General features: G+C 55.1%; 1 protein-coding gene across 3 annotated transcripts in view; it reads left to right on the forward strand.

Annotated features, from left to right (window-relative positions):
- The window catches only part of MYO7A (myosin VIIA), an 89,764-nt gene that overhangs the window by 25,332 nt on the left and 47,134 nt on the right, over positions 1 to 17,298 (forward strand). For all 3 annotated transcript variants that reach the window (XM_064365318.1, XM_064365319.1, XM_064365320.1), the window contains 11 exons: positions 2,907 to 3,091; positions 3,660 to 3,781; positions 3,861 to 4,003; positions 4,259 to 4,372; positions 5,219 to 5,372; positions 6,354 to 6,430; positions 7,072 to 7,191; positions 7,912 to 8,054; positions 9,070 to 9,280; positions 9,805 to 9,940; positions 12,184 to 12,290. In XM_064365318.1, the coding sequence (XP_064221388.1) occupies positions 2,907 to 3,091; positions 3,660 to 3,781; positions 3,861 to 4,003; positions 4,259 to 4,372; positions 5,219 to 5,372; positions 6,354 to 6,430; positions 7,072 to 7,191; positions 7,912 to 8,054; positions 9,070 to 9,280; positions 9,805 to 9,940; positions 12,184 to 12,290 (1,512 nt within the window). The remainder of the gene's footprint in view (positions 1 to 2,906; positions 3,092 to 3,659; positions 3,782 to 3,860; positions 4,004 to 4,258; positions 4,373 to 5,218; positions 5,373 to 6,353; positions 6,431 to 7,071; positions 7,192 to 7,911; positions 8,055 to 9,069; positions 9,281 to 9,804; positions 9,941 to 12,183; positions 12,291 to 17,298) is intronic.

Consider the following 17,298-nt stretch of genomic DNA (forward strand, 5'->3'; position numbering starts at 1 on the left):
CTTGGTTGTGGGACGAGGTTGATGAGGGTGACAGGGGCCAGGGCTTGGGGGCCTTGTGGGCAGGAAAAGGATTTGGACTTTGTCCTGAGGCCGTGGGAAACCGCAGGAGGGTTTTCAGCAGGGGGTGACGTGGTTAGATTTTTAAAGCCTGCATGGCTCCGAGTGGAGAATGGATTGTTGGGGGGTTGAGTGTGGAAGCCGGGAGCCTTGTGGGGAGGCACCTGCAGTGGGCTGCTGAGAAATGAGGGTGGCCTGGCCAGGGAGGCGGAATGCAGATGGAGAATGGAGGTGGTAGGAGGGAGGGGTGTCCAGGGCTCCCCAGGTTCCTGCCCTGTGGTGGTGCTGTTGGTCGAGTCGGTAAGGCTGGAGAGAGCAGGGTTGGAGGGAATGGGGAGCTCTGGTCTGAACGTGCTGGTGGCATCAAGTCGGGACAACAGGAGGCTCAGGGCTAAAGGGTTTGTGCACAGGAGGGCCCTCTGGGCTGTGGGCAGAGTGGAAAAGGCCGTGGGTGCCATGGGTGGGGGAAGACCTGGCCCCAGCCCTGGGACAGCTTCTCACAGTGTCTCAGCATCCCCCACGTCCCTCTCTGGACTGCCCATGCCCTGAACGTGGCCACAGAGCCTGCCCCCAGGGCCTCCCTCCGCTGGGCTCTGACCGCCTCCTGGAGGCTGGTTCATTAGGTCTGAATCGGCCTCTGCCTCTAGCCTGGATGACCGCCATTCATCCTCCATAACTGCCAGCGTGACCTTTCACCAGCAAACCTCCCAAATGTCATGCCCTTTCACGCTCTGTGCTCAGGGTGGGCCCCCTGGCTCTCCCTCCACTACACCCCTACCGCATGAGACCTAGGTGTCTCTGTCAGGAACCTCACATCCCAGCCTCCCCGGGTGTCTCAGTAAAGGGTGATTGGATGACTGCATAGCATCAGCCTGTGCTGTGTGGGGATCACCAGCCAGATGGGTGAGCATCACATTATTAAGAAGAAATCAAAAAGAAAGTTTAGCTGGACGTGGTGGCACATGCCTGGAATCCCAGTTACTCGGGAGGCTGAGGCAGGAGAATCACATGAACTCAGGAGACAGAAGTTGCAGTGAGCCGAGATTGAGCCACTGCACCCAGCCTGGGTGACAGAGCAAGACTCTGCCTCAAAAGAAAGAAAGGAAGGTAGTGCTTATGTACCAGGCGCCTGGTAAAAGTTATGTCTTTGCCCTTTAGACTTTACAACAGCCAAGGGAGGCGGGTGTTAACCTCCCCTTTTACAAATGAGCAAACTGAGGTTTGTCAAAGGGACGTTCTTTGTGGCTGGTTCCTAGTCTGGTGCAGGTTCCCGCCAGCATCTAGCCGGTTCCCATGGGCTGGGCAGGGCCGAGCTCTAGGGGATGGTGGCTGAGGGGTCCTAGGGCAGGGCCTGGGGGGCTAAGGGTCCGCTGGTCCTGATCTGAGAAGTCAGCCAGCCCTGGCCATGTGGGTGCTGTTCGTGGAGAATGCTGTTATTGCCCCTGTTCCCCACTGACCAGCTTCCTTTTCTTCTGCTCTGCACTTTGCAAACTCAGACCAGCTGCGGAGGGCGGGTGAGTGTGGCACAGAGAGCTGGCTCCAGCTCAGGTCTTATTTGGCTGTCCGCTTGGCCTGGCTGCTCCCCTCTAGCCTCCCGCCCCCACCCCACCCCAGCTCTTCCTGCTTGGCTCTCGTGGCAGTTAGTGGATCAGCACAGTGAGGCTCGAGTGCTTCTCTCCATGGGCTGCTTGGAGGAAGAGGCTTAGGTGGGAAAGGAAGGTCTTCCTGGGCCCAGAGAAGGGCAATTTCTGGCCAACTCTCCTGGTGTAGGCCAGCCAAGGCCAGGATTGGAGCCTGGGTCTTGGCCCCACCTGACCCCAGGGTGGCCATTTCCCTCACCATGCGGTGCCTGCAGCCACACTCTCCCTACATGGCCACCGTAGGCTGAGGCTTCTGGGGCATGGCTGCAGCTCTGCTGTGAGTGGGAGGGTGGGCTGTCACCTCCCCTGTACATTTTTCTTCAGCTTCTCCAGGCCCAGATATCAATACATCCACTGCCAATTATAGTCTAGGCCTGCCTGACCTTTTCAAGGGATTGCCTGTGCTATTGGAAAGGCCAGCAAGCTCCCAGCTTGAGGCATGGGGTGGGAGGAGGGAGAAGTAACCCCAAGTGCCTCACCCTGCTCTGGTGGCAGGAGGGCCAGGCTGCTGTCCCCTGTGGCAAGAGCCCAAGCCCACAATAGGAAGCCTTGCCTACAGACAACAGAGGAGCCCAAGTAGAGAACCCCACTGAAGGCTCTCTGAGGTGTACCTGGCCCGTGTGCCTGAGCTGCCCAGGATTGCTGGAGGTGCTCTGTCCCCCAGAGCACAGCGTCTCCCTCTGTCCTGGGGCAGTGCTGCAGAGAGTGTGGCCCACTCAGTCCCCAAGCCACTTACCCCAGCTCTTTATAGCTCATTTTCCACGTCCCTCTCCCTCACCAACCTGGCCTCCCCTGGACTGGTCCCGCTGATTAATTTCACTCCAAAATTTTTCGATGCAGAGCCTGGCGGCGATGATGGGAGCCAGCATTTGCAGAGTACACACTGTGTGCTTTGAATCTTAACAGATATCACTTCTTTAATCTTCACAGTTACACTCATTTCACAGTTAAAGAGAAGGAGGCTTAGAGACTCCACCTACCTCTTCATCAAATGTCACTGAGCACTAACACCAAGCCAGAACCAGTGCTGGATGGAAGCCCTGCCCCGGCTCCTAAGGAGGCTGGATTCTGGCCCCAGGTCCATCCACATGACTCCAAAGCCAGGGCTCTTCCCTCCAGAGCACCAGAGCAGGGCAGAGCCCAAGAGCTTTCTAGAATCACAGTCTCCTACACGGAATCAGCAAGCTCCCCATCTCTTGCTGCCCGCAGACGTACACAGGCTCCATCCTGGTGGCTGTGAACCCCTATCAGCTGCTCTCCATCTACTCGCCAGAGCACATCCGCCAGTATACCAACAAGAAGATTGGGGAGATGCCCCCCCACATCTTTGCCATCGCTGACAACTGCTATTTCAACATGAAACGCAACAGTCGTGACCAGTGCTGCATCATCAGGTGGGCAGCCCAGCACCTGGGTGGAGCTCCAGGCTTAGGACCTAGAGCTCCAGCTCTGCTCTACTGATAATACCTCTAGGGATTGCCTGTGCTGTTGGAAAGGCCATCAAGCTCCTAAGGAACCAGATCTTATGTACTCAGTGTTATGTAACTATGTAGGGAATCACCTCCCCTTTCTTGAGTCTTGAATCTATTTATGCTACCAAAGCTCATGTTAGCTTTTGAGGCCAGCCTATTGGTGGCTCCTGTCAAGTTACGGTCAGTTGACATCTCAGGCTCCTATTTTCTTTTGGGCAGAGGGTAAAAGACAAAGCATTGACTGAGCATCTAACCTGTGTTGTGCTCTATGGCAAGTAGGGATGCAGGGGCATTTGTGTCTGAATGAAGGTGAAGGAGAGTGCGATAGTGCACTGAGCCCTTGAGCCTTGCCCCAGCCCTGGAGGGTCCATGTTGTCTGCCGATATTACAGATGGGGGAGCTGGTGGATGGGGGCAGGCTGGGCTGAGTTCCAGTTAGGTGGGGAGTCCCTGTGGGCTCTGACAGGTCCTGCCACTCCCTCCGTCTGCAGTGGGGAGTCTGGGGCCGGGAAGACAGAGAGCACGAAGCTGATCCTGCAGTTCCTGGCAGCCATCAGTGGGCAGCACTCCTGGATTGAGCAGCAGGTCTTGGAGGCCACCCCCATTCTGGAAGGTAGGACTGGGGCTCCGAAGGCAAGACCAGGAAGTGGGACGGGGGCGGGCTTGCCCATGACACCTCACTCACTCCGTAGCATTCGGGAATGCCAAGACCATCCGCAACGACAACTCAAGCCGTTTCGGAAAGTACATTGACATCCACTTCAACAAGCGGGGAGCCATCGAGGGCGCCAAGATTGAGCAGTACCTACTGGAGAAGTCGCGCGTCTGTCGCCAGGTGGGTCTAAGCCCCAGGGAGGTGGGAGTAGATCCAGGACCCTGGCCTCAGGGGTCTGCGTGGTCCAGATGCTCCCCCACCTGCCCGTGTTGCTGCCTGCTTGCCTGTGTGCCTGAAATCCCACTGTGAAACCCAGTCATGGATTTCTCCATGAGAGCTATTTGTTAAAATAGTAAACCATCATCCCAGGCTAATTCCTGATGGCCTCCTCCTGCCCTCCTTCCCTGGCCCCCAACACTGTGCCCACATTTTCAGGCACCAGATGAAAGGAACTACCACGTGTTCTACTGCATGCTGGAGGGCATGAGTGAGGATCAGAAGAAGAAGCTGGGCCTAGGCCAGGCCTCCGACTACAACTACTTGGCCATGGTGAGGCCCAGGTGGGCACCTGAGTAGGGGGGCACCCATCCTAGGATTGCAGGGAGCTGGCTGCTGCGGATCAGCCTTGAGGGCTCACTGGTCACAGGGCTCAGGTGCTAGCTTCTTGCTGCTGTCTGGACACCAAGGAGAAGTGGGCCCCTGGCCATTGCTGCCACCAAGCAACAAGTGGGGGGCCTTGGGGCATGCACACGGCAGGCTGGCTTGGGGACCACCACTCCTTTAGCCATGGGGAGAGCCCATGTCTGGTTGCCTGAGCTGGGCTGAGCCAGGCCACATGGACATGTGTGTGTGTGTGTGTGTGTGTGTGTTTGTGTGTGTGTTGTAGATGTGACAGGTCTCCCTGGACTTTCTTGTAGCTGGCTGGCACACACATGTGCACACATCTTGTAGACACACACAGAATGGGGCGTGCCCCTCGTTGATGCCAAGCTTATATGCAGTAACCTCTCCTCTGTCTACACCAGGCTGTACCTGGCGAGGGGGTTGGGTCCCTGAGAGTGGGTATCCCTGGGGGGCTGCAGGAGCCTAGTAGGGCCTAGGTGCTGTGACTGTCAGGTGGGCAGCAGGGGCAGGCCTGGCATCAGTGACCCGCCTGCTCTTCTTCATGGGAAGAAGAGGCGCCAGCACCCCGAGATGTGGAGAATGAGCTCCTGGGAAAGGCTTTCTGGACTGCAGACTTTCTGGAGGTGTTATGGTGCTCACCGGGTGAGGTCAGCGCCCGGGCTGGATTGGCCTGTCAGGCAGAAAGGGCCTTTTGGGCAGGCACCCAGGCACTGCCCCTCTGGGGGTACGCTGACGTCCTCCTGCACCCCATCCTCCTACTCCACCCACCAGGGTAACTGCATAACCTGCGAGGGCCGGGTGGACAGCCAGGAGTACGCCAACATCCGCTCCGCCATGAAGGTGCTCATGTTCACTGACACCGAGAACTGGGAGATCTCGAAGCTCCTGGCCGCCATCCTGCACCTGGGCAACCTGCAGTATGAGGGTGAGGCTGTGCCGCACTTGCCCTGCCCCACCCCTGTGCCAAGGCCAGCGCAGCACCTCGCTGCCCATGCGGTATTGGCAGCTCAGTTTCTGTCCCAGCACATACCCTCTTTGGGAGAAAGCTGGGAAGAATTCCCAAATCAGTGTTGGGTGTGGTGTCGCTGTGCTGATATTCTGCCATGGAGATGTAGAGTTAAAGTATATTGCAAGTTGTCTATGGACCCTTTAAGACCCATTTCAAATTTGGTTTCTTCTTTAAAGTCGAATGTCATAGAGAGGGTAAATCTTTGAACTAATTCATACTAAGGTGTGAATGACTGGATAGCCATCTTTGGAAAGGGAGAAGGCTAGGGAAGGGAACATGTTCACTCATTCTTGGACACCCACTATGTGCCAGGCTGGGAGGTGGTGCCCTGAGGCAGGTGGCGGGTCCCACTCTGTTCTTTCCCCTGCTTCCCAGCATGGTCCCCAGGCAGAGTAGGAGCCCTAGGAAATGCACGCAGGCAATGAATGATTCCAGCACTAAGGAGATCACAGTCTAGTAATCTTGAAAGACTAAGAGACACAGAGAAGGGTAACCCGGCAGAGGGAAGAGCTTGTGCAAAGGTCCTGAGGCCTGAGAGAACAGAGCACATGTCGGGAAAGGTGATCTCAAAGCCTGTCTAACAGGAGTCAGGGCTGCTGCCAAGAGCCCTGGGAGTGGGGAGACAGCAATGGCCAGTGTCTGTTCCTCGAATGCCAGGCATGGTACCATGTGTGGGGCATACGTGGTCCCTACCCTCATGGTGCCTGCAGACTCATGTTAAGAACATTCGTCAAATACACCTTGACCCAGGGACGCATTTAATCACAGTGCCAATGCCCTTCCTGGACAGGGCAGGACTCCTGCAGCAGGAGTGGCAGCCTGGTCCTCTTAGGACTGTCCCCTTGCTCCTGTTACCCATCTTTCCTCCCCTGATGCTGTGCCCCTTGCTGCCAACAGCCCGCACGTTTGAAAACCTGGACGCCTGTGAGGTCCTCTTCTCCCCATCGCTGGCCACAGCTGCATCCCTGCTCGAGGTCAGTGCCTGGCCTCTCTCCTCTCCATGGTTTCTGTCCCTCTGAAGGATTGAGTTCCATCTCCCTGGAGGCTGGGATGTGGGAACCATGTTGCTGGGACCCTCTAGTTGGGAGAGTTCTGTTCAATATGGAGAAGCAACTGTGTGCAGGTCCTGTGCTAGGCATGGGTCCTGGAGGAGCTGCCCTGGGGATGGCATGGGGCAGGGGAGAGCCCTGTGATGACCTGGGCTGTGTGACCCAGGGTGAGTCATCCCTGTCCTCTGGGCCTCAGTCTCCATGTGTGGGCAGAGGGTACTGGTGTCCATGGGTCAAATGCATTGAGTCTGTCTGTCTTTTAGCAAACACTTACTAGGTTTGGAAGACTAGGATGAATAAAACCAGAGTCAGGGCTGGTCCTAGAAGGGCAAGGTGACATGCTGGAGGGCGTTAAGCGGGGCTGTCCAGGAGAGGGAAGTTCCTTCCAGGCAGGACTGGGGCAGGTTTCCATGGGTGGGGAGGATTTGTCCCTAGGCCCTGGGGCAGGTGTGCTTAGTGGAGGCGGTGGTCTGGGCCAGGCTGGTGCTGGAGAGTGGAGGGATCTGGGTGTGGGTGGAGGGAGGGGCAGGCAGGCGGGTGAGCACCTGGAGTGTCGCCTGCACCAGGTGAACCCCCCAGACCTGATGAGCTGCTTGACCAGCCGAACCCTCATCACCCGCGGGGAGACGGTGTCCACCCCACTGAGCAGGGAGCAGGCGCTGGACGTACGCGATGCCTTCGTCAAGGTGGGCTGGAGGGAAGGGGCCACTGCTTTCCCCACCCCTCGGGTAGTTGGGCTTTTGATGGGCAGCTGCCAAGGAGTCCTGCGAGGTGGGTGGACATCTGAGCTGCCACCCCTGCCTGCCCCGGGTCCAGAGTCAGCCTTCCTCGGGTCCCAGGTGCCCATGCAGCCTGAGAGGGTTGGGCCCTGTGCTCCTCCAGGGCCTTCCCAGCTCTGGCCACCCCAGGCCCTTGGCTTTTGGCCTGCTTTGATCAGCCATGCTGCTCCCAGCCCCGGGGACACCCTCTTTGGTCTCTCTGCAGAAGACACAGAAGAGTGGGGCTGGGTCAGGTAGGAGGGCCTCCAGCCTCTCCTGTTTCTATAGCCACGCATTTGCCATTCATCGAGCCTTCACCCACCACGCTAGGCCCTGGGCCGGGTTCGGGGACCTCAGAGATAAACAATGTTGGACAGAGAGATGAGAGCCATAAGGAGGGCTCCTTCCCCTGCTGCAGGGTCACAGAAGGCTTCTCAGAGAGGAGCTGTTATCTCAACGGAGCCTTGAAAAATGTGTAGGAACTGTTCAAGCAGGAAAGGGTGCTCCAAGCAGAGGGAACAGCTCAAGTTTTCACATGGCGCTTTGATCCATGCAAGGGCTGGAGCCAGGCCACAAAGGGTCCAGGAGCCTGGCCTGTCCCCCGGGGGAGGGTGTGGCTGGCGCCAGTGGCTGATCGCTGCCTTTCAGGGGATCTATGGGCGGCTGTTCGTGTGGATTGTGGATAAGATCAATGCAGCGATTTACAAGCCTCCCTCCCAGGATGTGAAGAACTCTCGCAGGTCCATTGGTCTCCTGGACATCTTTGGGTTCGAGAACTTTGCTGTGAACAGGTACCGCTTGGGGCTCTGCTTCGTGGGAATTTCCTTCCCCAATACAGACATAAGGAAGATCACGTCTCTCCCTTGTGAAGCACACTTAGTTGGCTCCTGGCACACTCTGCCAGGCTGTTCAATCATCCCGGCGGACCCTCTCCCCTTCTTTCCCATGCCCTCGTGTCCCTCCCCTCCCCAAGGTCAGCTGAGCCTGGCCGGGGTGGTGCGGGAGGCTGTATGCATCCTGAACACTTGGGGCGGCAACCTCTGGTCTCCAGTCCCCACTGGCCACTACTGCTCTGCCCAGATCCAGGCTGCAAGGTGCCTCAAAGCAGGGAGGCCGGGCCCGAGCCATGCTTGTGTTGGAGTTTCAGCTACCCTTGGGATTCTCTGCCTCTTAGGGGCCGTGTGAGGGGCTGATGGGTGGCATCAGGCACAGGTGGGTCCTGCAGCCCCACTTCCTGCTGTGGGACCTGGCAAGCCATGTCAGTTCCTGTGCTGTTTGGATGTCTCAAAGCCCTCCTCCTGCACCAACACACCCACACTCAGCACACGGGGCTATGTATGTGGCTTGGCCATGTCTGCAGCCAGGGTTCTGTTTGTCAAATCTTGTCAGCCCCCTTCCTACCTCCTGAGGCCACTTTCGATGTCCCTGTATGGCCCACCAGCCAGTGTCTGGGCTCTTCCTCTCCCAAGTGATCTGCCTGGGGTTTGGGTGCCCACCTGCCAATCCCCAGCCCTCCCCAGGGCTTGATCACACAAGGGAAAGGGTCCCGAAGGGGGCGTCCTAAGCCCGGGGTTCTAGTCTTAACTCTCCTTCTGGCTCACAGAGTGACCCTAGGCAAGTCCCTTGCTTTTGCTGGGCCTCCATGTCCTCCTCTGCACCTGGAGGGAGGTGGACTTGACACTCCCCTTCACCTTAGAGTTTGGAGTCCATGATGGAAGCAGCTTGCTGAAGGTGGGGCAGATCCAGGCCCTGAACAGCAAGGTGGGGCCTGAACAGCACCCTTACCTCATCCCTGTGCCCCTGCAGCTTCGAGCAGCTCTGCATCAACTTTGCCAACGAGCACCTGCAGCAGTTCTTTGTGCGGCACGTGTTCAAGTTGGAGCAGGAGGAGTATGACCTGGAGAGCATCGACTGGCTGCACATCGAGTTCACCGACAACCAGGACGCCCTGGACATGATCGCCAACAAGCCCATGAACATCATCTCCCTCATCGACGAGGAGAGCAAGTTCCCCAAGGTGGGCCTGGTCCTGCTGCCGCCTCCCAGGGGCTTGGGAGCACACAGCTTCCCTCCCTGCTCTGAGCCCCAGCTTTTCTCATCTGCAAAATAGAACAAAGGATACCAACCTCTCAAGGTGGCTCTAGGGCCAATTCAAATACTGTCATCTGCCATTTGGGAATCACCTACAGTCCACGGGGTCCTGGGCCAGGCAATGAAGATCTAAGCATGCAGTTGGCATGGAATGGGTGCTGAGGACACAGAATGTATCTCAGAGTTGGGGAGTTAGAGAGGGGATTGCACCCATGATTTTAATCATGGGAAATAGATTGTCTAAACTGGAATGTACTTTCAGGGTTGTGTAGTTCCAATTCATCCACTTAACAGATGGGGAAATAGGAGCCCAGAGAGCTCCTTTGTGAGGTAGGAATAAAGGGAGGGGAAGCTCCTGAAGAACAGACAGAATGCAAAGACATGGGCAGGGAAGTCAGTGAGGCCCACGGAGGAGAGGATGGGCTCACAGCTGCCTCTCTGCTCCTACAGGGCACAGACACCACCATGCTGCACAAGCTGAACTCCCAGCACAAGTTCAACACGAACTACATTCCCCCCAAGAACAACCACGAGACCCAGTTTGGTATCAACCACTTTGCAGGCGTTGTCTACTATGAGACCCAAGGTACAGGGGGCTGTCCAGCTGTCTGTCGCTCTCTGCCTGTGCCCCTGCCTTCCCCTTCCCCAGCCCAGGAATAAGACATCCAGAGCTTTAAAGATTTTTCAGAGTTGTGGTAAAAGATATTTAAACTTTACTAAAATGGCGAAGCGTTAGATTGAGTGGCACTAAGTACATCACAGTGCTGTGTGTCCATACGGCTATTTCCAGGGCTTTCTCGCCGCCCCAAGCAGAAGCTCTGCATGCATGGAGCGATAGCTCGTCATCCTCCCCCTACCCCCAGCCCCCTGGAACCTGTGTTCTACTTTCTGTCTGTGAATTTTCCTCTGGGGACATGCATTTGGGTTCATGTTAAAGCTGAAAGTTAAGAAGAGTGGTCAGAACACAGGCTTATCTCATTTGGAATTCTTACAGGGTTTGTCAAAAGATTGCAGACTGCCCTTACCAATCCCTCCCCACTTACCCTAGTATAAAGGGCCAACCTCAAATTGGCATCAGTTATGGGCTGTGTCTACCCTGAGCCCTGCCATACAGCCTCAAGGGGTCCCACCCATAGTCAAAGGCCAATTAACCCATAAATATCTACATCTACACCTACTATGTACCCCCCAAAATTAAAAATTGATTTTTTTTAAAAGGCCAAAGAAATTCAAAGCAAACATGCTATAATCCATCTGTTTCTTACTCCCTTGCTGACCAGGTCCAGAAGTCAGCAGTCTATCAGTGAGCCATGCTGCAGTGGTAGAATCTGATGGCGGCTCAGACTCCCTTAAAATATTGGACCATGAGATCCAACCTTATTGTTGGAAAGAATATCATTGTTAAGTTTGAGGGACTGTAGTGCAAATCAATTGGTCGTTCATTTGGAGTAATAGAGGACTGTATTTTTCAGTTCAGTCCAACCAACGTGCTCTTAGCATCTATTATGTACCAGGCTTCATGCTGTTGCTGACGATAGAAGTGAAAACTGAGTAATCTCTGTGCTGAGTTATAAAACTATAGAACAGCAGGTCTGGAGGGAACATAATTCTACCTTAGCAGAATTGGAAACTGAAACCCAGAAAGGGAAATGGCTTGCCTAAGGTTTTAATCAAGACTGAATGACTGGAAAGACTTCTACCAGCATTTTCTAGTTCACAAAGAACTGTTTCAATACAGCATCTTATTGATGTGGATTTATGAAGTGGGTGGTATTAGGTGTTCTGAAGAGAAGCAAGCTTGTGTGCACTCTCCTTCCCATCCAACAGTTGTGGAAACTGGAGTCCCAGAATGGGGGTCTTTCTAGGATCACATAGTGAGTCTGTCAGAGCTTTAGTGAGAACCCAATGACATCCCAAGTGTAAAGCCCACCTCCCTTCATGTGTGTCCCCTGCAACTCACCCCTCCCCAGGTGCCAGGTGGGCAGCATGGCATGGGGTCTCTGTGCCATCTGCCATTCATGGGCAGCCTACATCCTGCTCTCTGCAGTGGCACTCCCCCTCAGGCATCTGCAGTCCCAGGGCACCCCATCTCTTGCTCCACTCCAGCAACCTCTCCCCATTAACCAGTTTCTAACTCTTCGGTCCCTGGGAGTGGCAGCCTCCTCTGGGGTCTGCGTGGTGCAGGAGAATCTCCTTAGGCTCCCGGGGGTCCTGGGTTCCAGGTGCAGAGAATCTCCTTTGCACCAGGGTCCCGAGTTCAAGTTTTAACTCTGCCCATGGCTTACTGGGTGACTTTAGACAACTCACTGAGCTTCTCTGAGATCAGTTTTCCCCCTTTTGGGATTGGGGAGGTAATCCCTACCTGTCCCGCATAGAGGGATCTGTGAGGGGACTTTTTAAAACATAATATACTGTCCAACCACAGGTGGTTTTAATGAATTCCTTTACTATTAGCTTGTACCAGATCAACATGCATTCTCTCCCAGGTGACACACTTACTTAACAAGCCCTTTTAATATCTTAGTTCAGAAGGCTTATGGTGGCTTTAGGGTGGTTGGTCAGGAAGGAGGCCCATTCTTTCCTGGAGACTGAGACCGCCTGCCCTTCTTGAACAGGCCTGGAAGAGGGGAGCTGGGTGGCTGGGGAGGTGGCCCCTCACTTTCTCTGTGATGTTGAGCAAGTCTCTGTCCCCTCCCCTCAGTGTCCCCCACCATGAAATGGATGTGGTTGAACTAGGTGGATATTGAGGGTCCTCCTGGCTCCAATGTGGTGGGTTTGGGGAAGGCCCACCAGAGCTGTTGAGGTGTGACTGCTGTTTACTGCCTGCAGGCTTCCTGGAAAAGAACCGAGACACCCTGCATGGGGACATCATCCAGTTGGTCCACTCCTCCAGGAACAAGTTTATCAAGCAGATCTTCCAGGCCGATGTCGCCATGGTAAGCCCGGCACAGTTTCTGCTGTTGGGATAGGCCCCCGCAGGCCAAGCCTGGGTCTAGGCCTTGCCTCACTCAACAGCTTCAGCTGAGCCCCACTGGCCACATAATGGGTATGGAGCTTTGCTGTGGCTCCAGGAGGGGCCTCAAAGGTGCTCCCATCTGGTCCTCTTATTGTACTAATTGGGGGATGTGGCTGGGGTGCAAGACCCAGAGAAGGGTCATCTGAGAGGTCACGGAGCAGAACCGGTCAGGGCTCAGTTTACTGTGGGGGTCCACCCCCTGGGATCCAGCCACTAAAAGGAACACGGGCAGAAGGAGTACATGCAGCCTGAAGGATATGGGGTGGGTGTGGGCATTCAGAGAAGCTGGCACAGAGGGCATGTCTGCACCAGCCCCAGAACCCATCAGACCGTGGGAGAACTCCCCCCTCCACCTTTCCTCAGACCCCAGGGTGAGAATCTAGTGGATTTTCTCCTGCAGGGTTGCCTGCCTTTTTATTTCGTATTTTCCTCCTGTCCCATGGCTTCCTGGAGGGTGCATGGAAGGCCTCACGGGGAAGACAGCCTCCGCCCCCTCCAGGCCTGTCCAGATGCCTGGCTGGCCCCTGCCCTCAGGACCACCAAGGCATCACAGAGCTTCCAGGACCCCAGACCTCTCCCTGAGGGTCCCCCTCTCTCGGTAGTGGATTTGGCATGCTTTTGTGACCCGCCACATTCTCCTTGCCCCTCCTCTCCCCATGTCACCCTCCACCGTGGTTCCTGTTGTAGTTTCTCTGTGGTTATTCATCGGGCACTCTGCGCCACTCAGCAGCTGCTGCTAAGGTAAAAGATCCCAGCCCAGGGCTGAGGATGGCGGGAGAGGCCTCAGCGGCCTGTGTGGGGCTTGGTCCTGAGCCCTCACGGTGCTGAGGCTTGGGGAAAGGGCAGGGCTTTTTCTTCTTCTTTTCGGAGTGTGTTTTGTTTGGAGTGGTTTGTGGAGTGATTTTTGTGTTTGGTTTTTGAGTTACGTGTGCTGCAGGCATTTCTTTCTTCAAGGAGGAAACTGAGTCCTAAGAGAGGGGCGAGGCTTGCCCAGGGTCCTCAGGGAGCCAGGGGCAGAGCAGGGACTCGAAGACAGATCTCCTAAGGCCCCTTGGAGGCATCAATCCCTGATCCTTCCACCAGGCGCTGGTGGGCTCCTATGGCCACGCCTTGGTCAGATCTTCAGATAACTTTGCAAGGCAGGAGGCACAGGTGGCATTTTCTGCATTTTGCAGACGAGAGACTGGGGCTAAGAGAGAGGATATTACTCATTCCAGGTGGCAGCATTCTGACAGGGAGCTGGGACTAGGAGACACCCTTCCCCGGACCTCCTTCAGCCTGAAACAGCAGCCCTGGTGTGTCCTGAGCTCTGGTTCAGGCCGTGGCTCCCACGGTTCTCTAGATCCCAAAGGTGCCGGGCACCCCTTAGCAACAGCATTGTGCTGCCAGCCCCTTGGCCTCCTTTTCTCTCCTCAGCCCTATATTTCCTCTGCCAAATGCTGACATCCTTCCACTTTGGCCTGATGCTGAGTCCCTCTTCCTTCCTTCCTGCCTGCCTGGCAGAGTTCTGAAACAATCCACACAGGGCACGCCAGGAGCAAGGAGCTTGTCTGGATGATGGCCTCTCCCCTCTGCCCATGGATCAGCCCTGGAACAGCCCCCGCCCCCGCTCACCCCTGAAAGACCAACACCGTAGGCTGACCGACTGCTGGGGTGCACACAGGGCTGACCTGAGAGAGGAGTCCCAGGCACTTGAAGCTCCAGCACCCGGGAGAGTCCCCACCTGAAGGCCCTGTGCTGGAAGGTGGCCGCACTGCTGAGACACGCATGGCTCTGGCCTCTCCCACTCTTTCCTCTTCTCCTACAGTCCCCCGGCCCCACTTGGTGGGCCCACTCATTCCTCCTGCTTTCAGTCATACTCTGGTTGAACCCCATCTTCCCCTCCTACCCGTTCTTCTCCTCTCTCTTTTCAAAGCTCCTGGAGGCATCTGGGAACACTCCATGATGTTTTCTGCTCTAAGTTCCCTACTCCTGGGACTAGAACCCACTTACTGAGAAATCATGGAGAGGTCAAAGTGCAGGAGCCCCAAGTCTCCAGAAATGGGTCACTCCAGAAGAAGTGTTAGGAGCAGAGAATTAGGATACAGCAGTGACCAATCCGTACCATTACATCTACTGGGCATCTCTTCTGAGCCAGGCTATGAGCTAAGCACCTACATTTATCACCTCATTCACTCCCCACTGCAAACTGGCTAGTAGTGACTATTACTCCACTTTACAGGTGAAGAAACTGGGGCCCAGGCTAGGAGTGGTGGCTGACAGTTATGCTCCCAGCACTTTGGGGGACTGAGACAGGAGGATTGCTTAAGGCCAGGAGTTCAAGACCAGCCTGGGCTACATAATGAGACCCTGTCTCTACAAAAAAATTTAAAATTAGCTGAACATGGTGGTGAGCACTTGTAGTCACAGCTACTTGGGGGGCTGAGAAAAGACGATTCCTTGAACCTAGGAGTTAGAGGTTGCAGTGAGTCATGATTGTGCCACTGCACTCCAGCCTGGGTGATGGAGTGAGACCCTGTCTCTAAAATTTCAAAAAAGAAAGAAACTGGGGCCCAGAGAGGCTGAGTTGCTCGCTGAGGTCACACAACTTGTGACACAGCAGAGATTCAAGCCCAGGTCTCCCTTAGAGAGGAGCTTGTCCGCGGTCATATACAAGTGAGGGCTAAAGTGTAGTTTTCCAAGTCCTTGCTTTTTACAAAATAATTTTAATTTTTTAAAATGTACTGTGCTGGCTCCATAAACATCACATCTTAGGAAAGAAAACATACTTCGTAACTGCTAGAAACATGATGGGTTTTTAAAAGGAAGATGAAAATCAGCTTGGTTAATTGAGACACTGAGTCAGTTTATTCAACGCCAGTGTGCTAGCGGCCATGCTCCCATCAGGATGGAAGCCCAGGCCACCTCTTGGAGTGATCGGAACTCCCACCGTGGGCAGGTCCCCGAGTTTTCATCCTTTGGCTCCCACATCTGCCTTCCCTCACCGAAGCTCTTGCTGGCGAGGGGCCCGGCCCAGCTGTGATAAAGGCAGCTCTTCCAGGACATTGAGCACCCTCTGATTAATGCCTAAGCCCAGTCACATACCCTGGGGCCCCGAGTCCGAGGGACACATGTTCACTCTATGCAGGTGGCCTCCTGCCTGAGACTTCCCAGACCCTTTCCTGTCACCCTCTGGGGTCTTCCTCTCAGATCCTTTCTGGGGAGCATTTTACATTGGCCTTTGGACTTTTCACTTCCACCTCTACTCCATCCCCATCTGCAGACTATCCCAGAAAACAGCAATTACCAGGAAGGACAGCCTTTCCCCTCAATAAAATAAAACCAAGTCAGAAACCCAGATGGCTACCTACAAACGTTTATTGAGTACCTACTATATGCTAGGCATTGTCATGGGTCTTGGGGATGTAGCAGTGAACAAAACAGAAAATGTCTCTGTCTTTATATAACTTCAGTTCCAGCAGAAGACAGGATAGTTAGAAAGTCAAGGCCAGGTGCAGTAGCTCATACCTGTAATTCCAGCACTTTGGGAGGCCAAGGTGGGTGGATTGCTTGAGCTCAGGAGTTTGAGATCAGCCTGGGCGACATGGCAAAATCTCATCTCTACAAAAATATAAAAATTGGGCATGGCGGCACACACCTATAGTCCCAGCTGAGGCTGGAGGCTTAAGCCTGGGAGGTTGAGGCTGCAATGAGCCAAGATCGTGCCACCGTAATTCAGCCTGGGTGACAGAGGAGTGAGACCTTGTCTCAAAAAGTAATAATAAATAGATAGACAGCCAATACATAAATAAAAGCTACAGTATATCAGATGGTGAGATGCGACATGGGGAAAGATTAAGGAGGGAGGAATGTGGTGGCGGGGCTCTGTGATTTCAGTGGGGGGTCAGGAAGGGCCTGCCTGAGAAGCTGAGCAGGAGGTGAGGAAGAATGTGCCCAGCCACATTCCTGAGGAAGGGCTTTGCAGGGAGAGGGGACAGCAAGCGCAGATGCCCCGAGGTGCTTTGCAAGCCTCTGCCTGCATCCCAGGTACATCCCAGGCAGGGCGAGGAGGCTGGAGGGGCTGGAGGGGAGGGAACAAGTGGTGTAAAGGCCAGAGGCTCCTGGGACTGGCTCCTGTGGGGCACTGGGCCTTCATGCAGAGTGAATCATGGAGAGTGGGTAAGGGACATGATTTTGTTTTAGCAGCCTCACTCGGGCTGCTGTACTGAGAGTGGAGGGGACCCAGGCACTTGAGGCTCCAGCACCCAGGAGAGTCCCTGTCTGAAGGCCCTGTGCTGTAGGGTGGCCACACAGGTGTGGCTCTAGGCTCTTCTACTCTTTCCTCTTCTTCTCTAGCTCCCCAGGGAGCTCCCAGGGGAGGGTGGCATGGAGTATGGGGCATGGAAGCAAAGAGACTAGTTGGGGGATTGCTGCAGGAATTTGAGAGCGATGCTGGTGGCTGGCACCAGGCTGACCGTGGAGGAAGTGGTAAGAAGGGGTCAGTTCTGGAGATATTTTGAAAGTAGAGCCAGTAAGACCTGCAGATATATTGGATGTGACAGAAGAGGCACCGAGGACAGTTGCTAGATGTTTGGCTGGAGCAACAGGAAGGTGGACAGTTTCTGTGAACGCATGGATGTCACTAGGAACCAGTTCAACAGCACTTCAGTAGATTGAAGTGTTGACTGTTACTTGTGCCAGGCAGGCCCTGGCCACGCAGCCATAGAAAGGCAGACCCGGCCTGTCCTCATGGGGCTCCCAGCCTGACAAGGAGGACGGGCAGAAAGCAGGAGTTATATTGTGATGACCAAGACCAAAGACAGGCGTGTGTGTGTGCGCATGTGTGTGTGCGTGCATGTGTGTGTGTGCGCGCACGTGTGTGTGTGCATGTGGTGGTATGCGTGTGCTCCTGTGGTGTGCGTATGTGCATGCTGAGGTGTGTGTGTGTT

Source organism: Aotus nancymaae, unplaced genomic scaffold (assembly GCF_030222135.1).
Source record: "Aotus nancymaae isolate 86718 unplaced genomic scaffold, 86718_ANA_hifiasm-v0.15.2.pri h1tg000059l, whole genome shotgun sequence".
NCBI lineage: Eukaryota > Metazoa > Chordata > Mammalia > Primates > Aotidae > Aotus > Aotus nancymaae.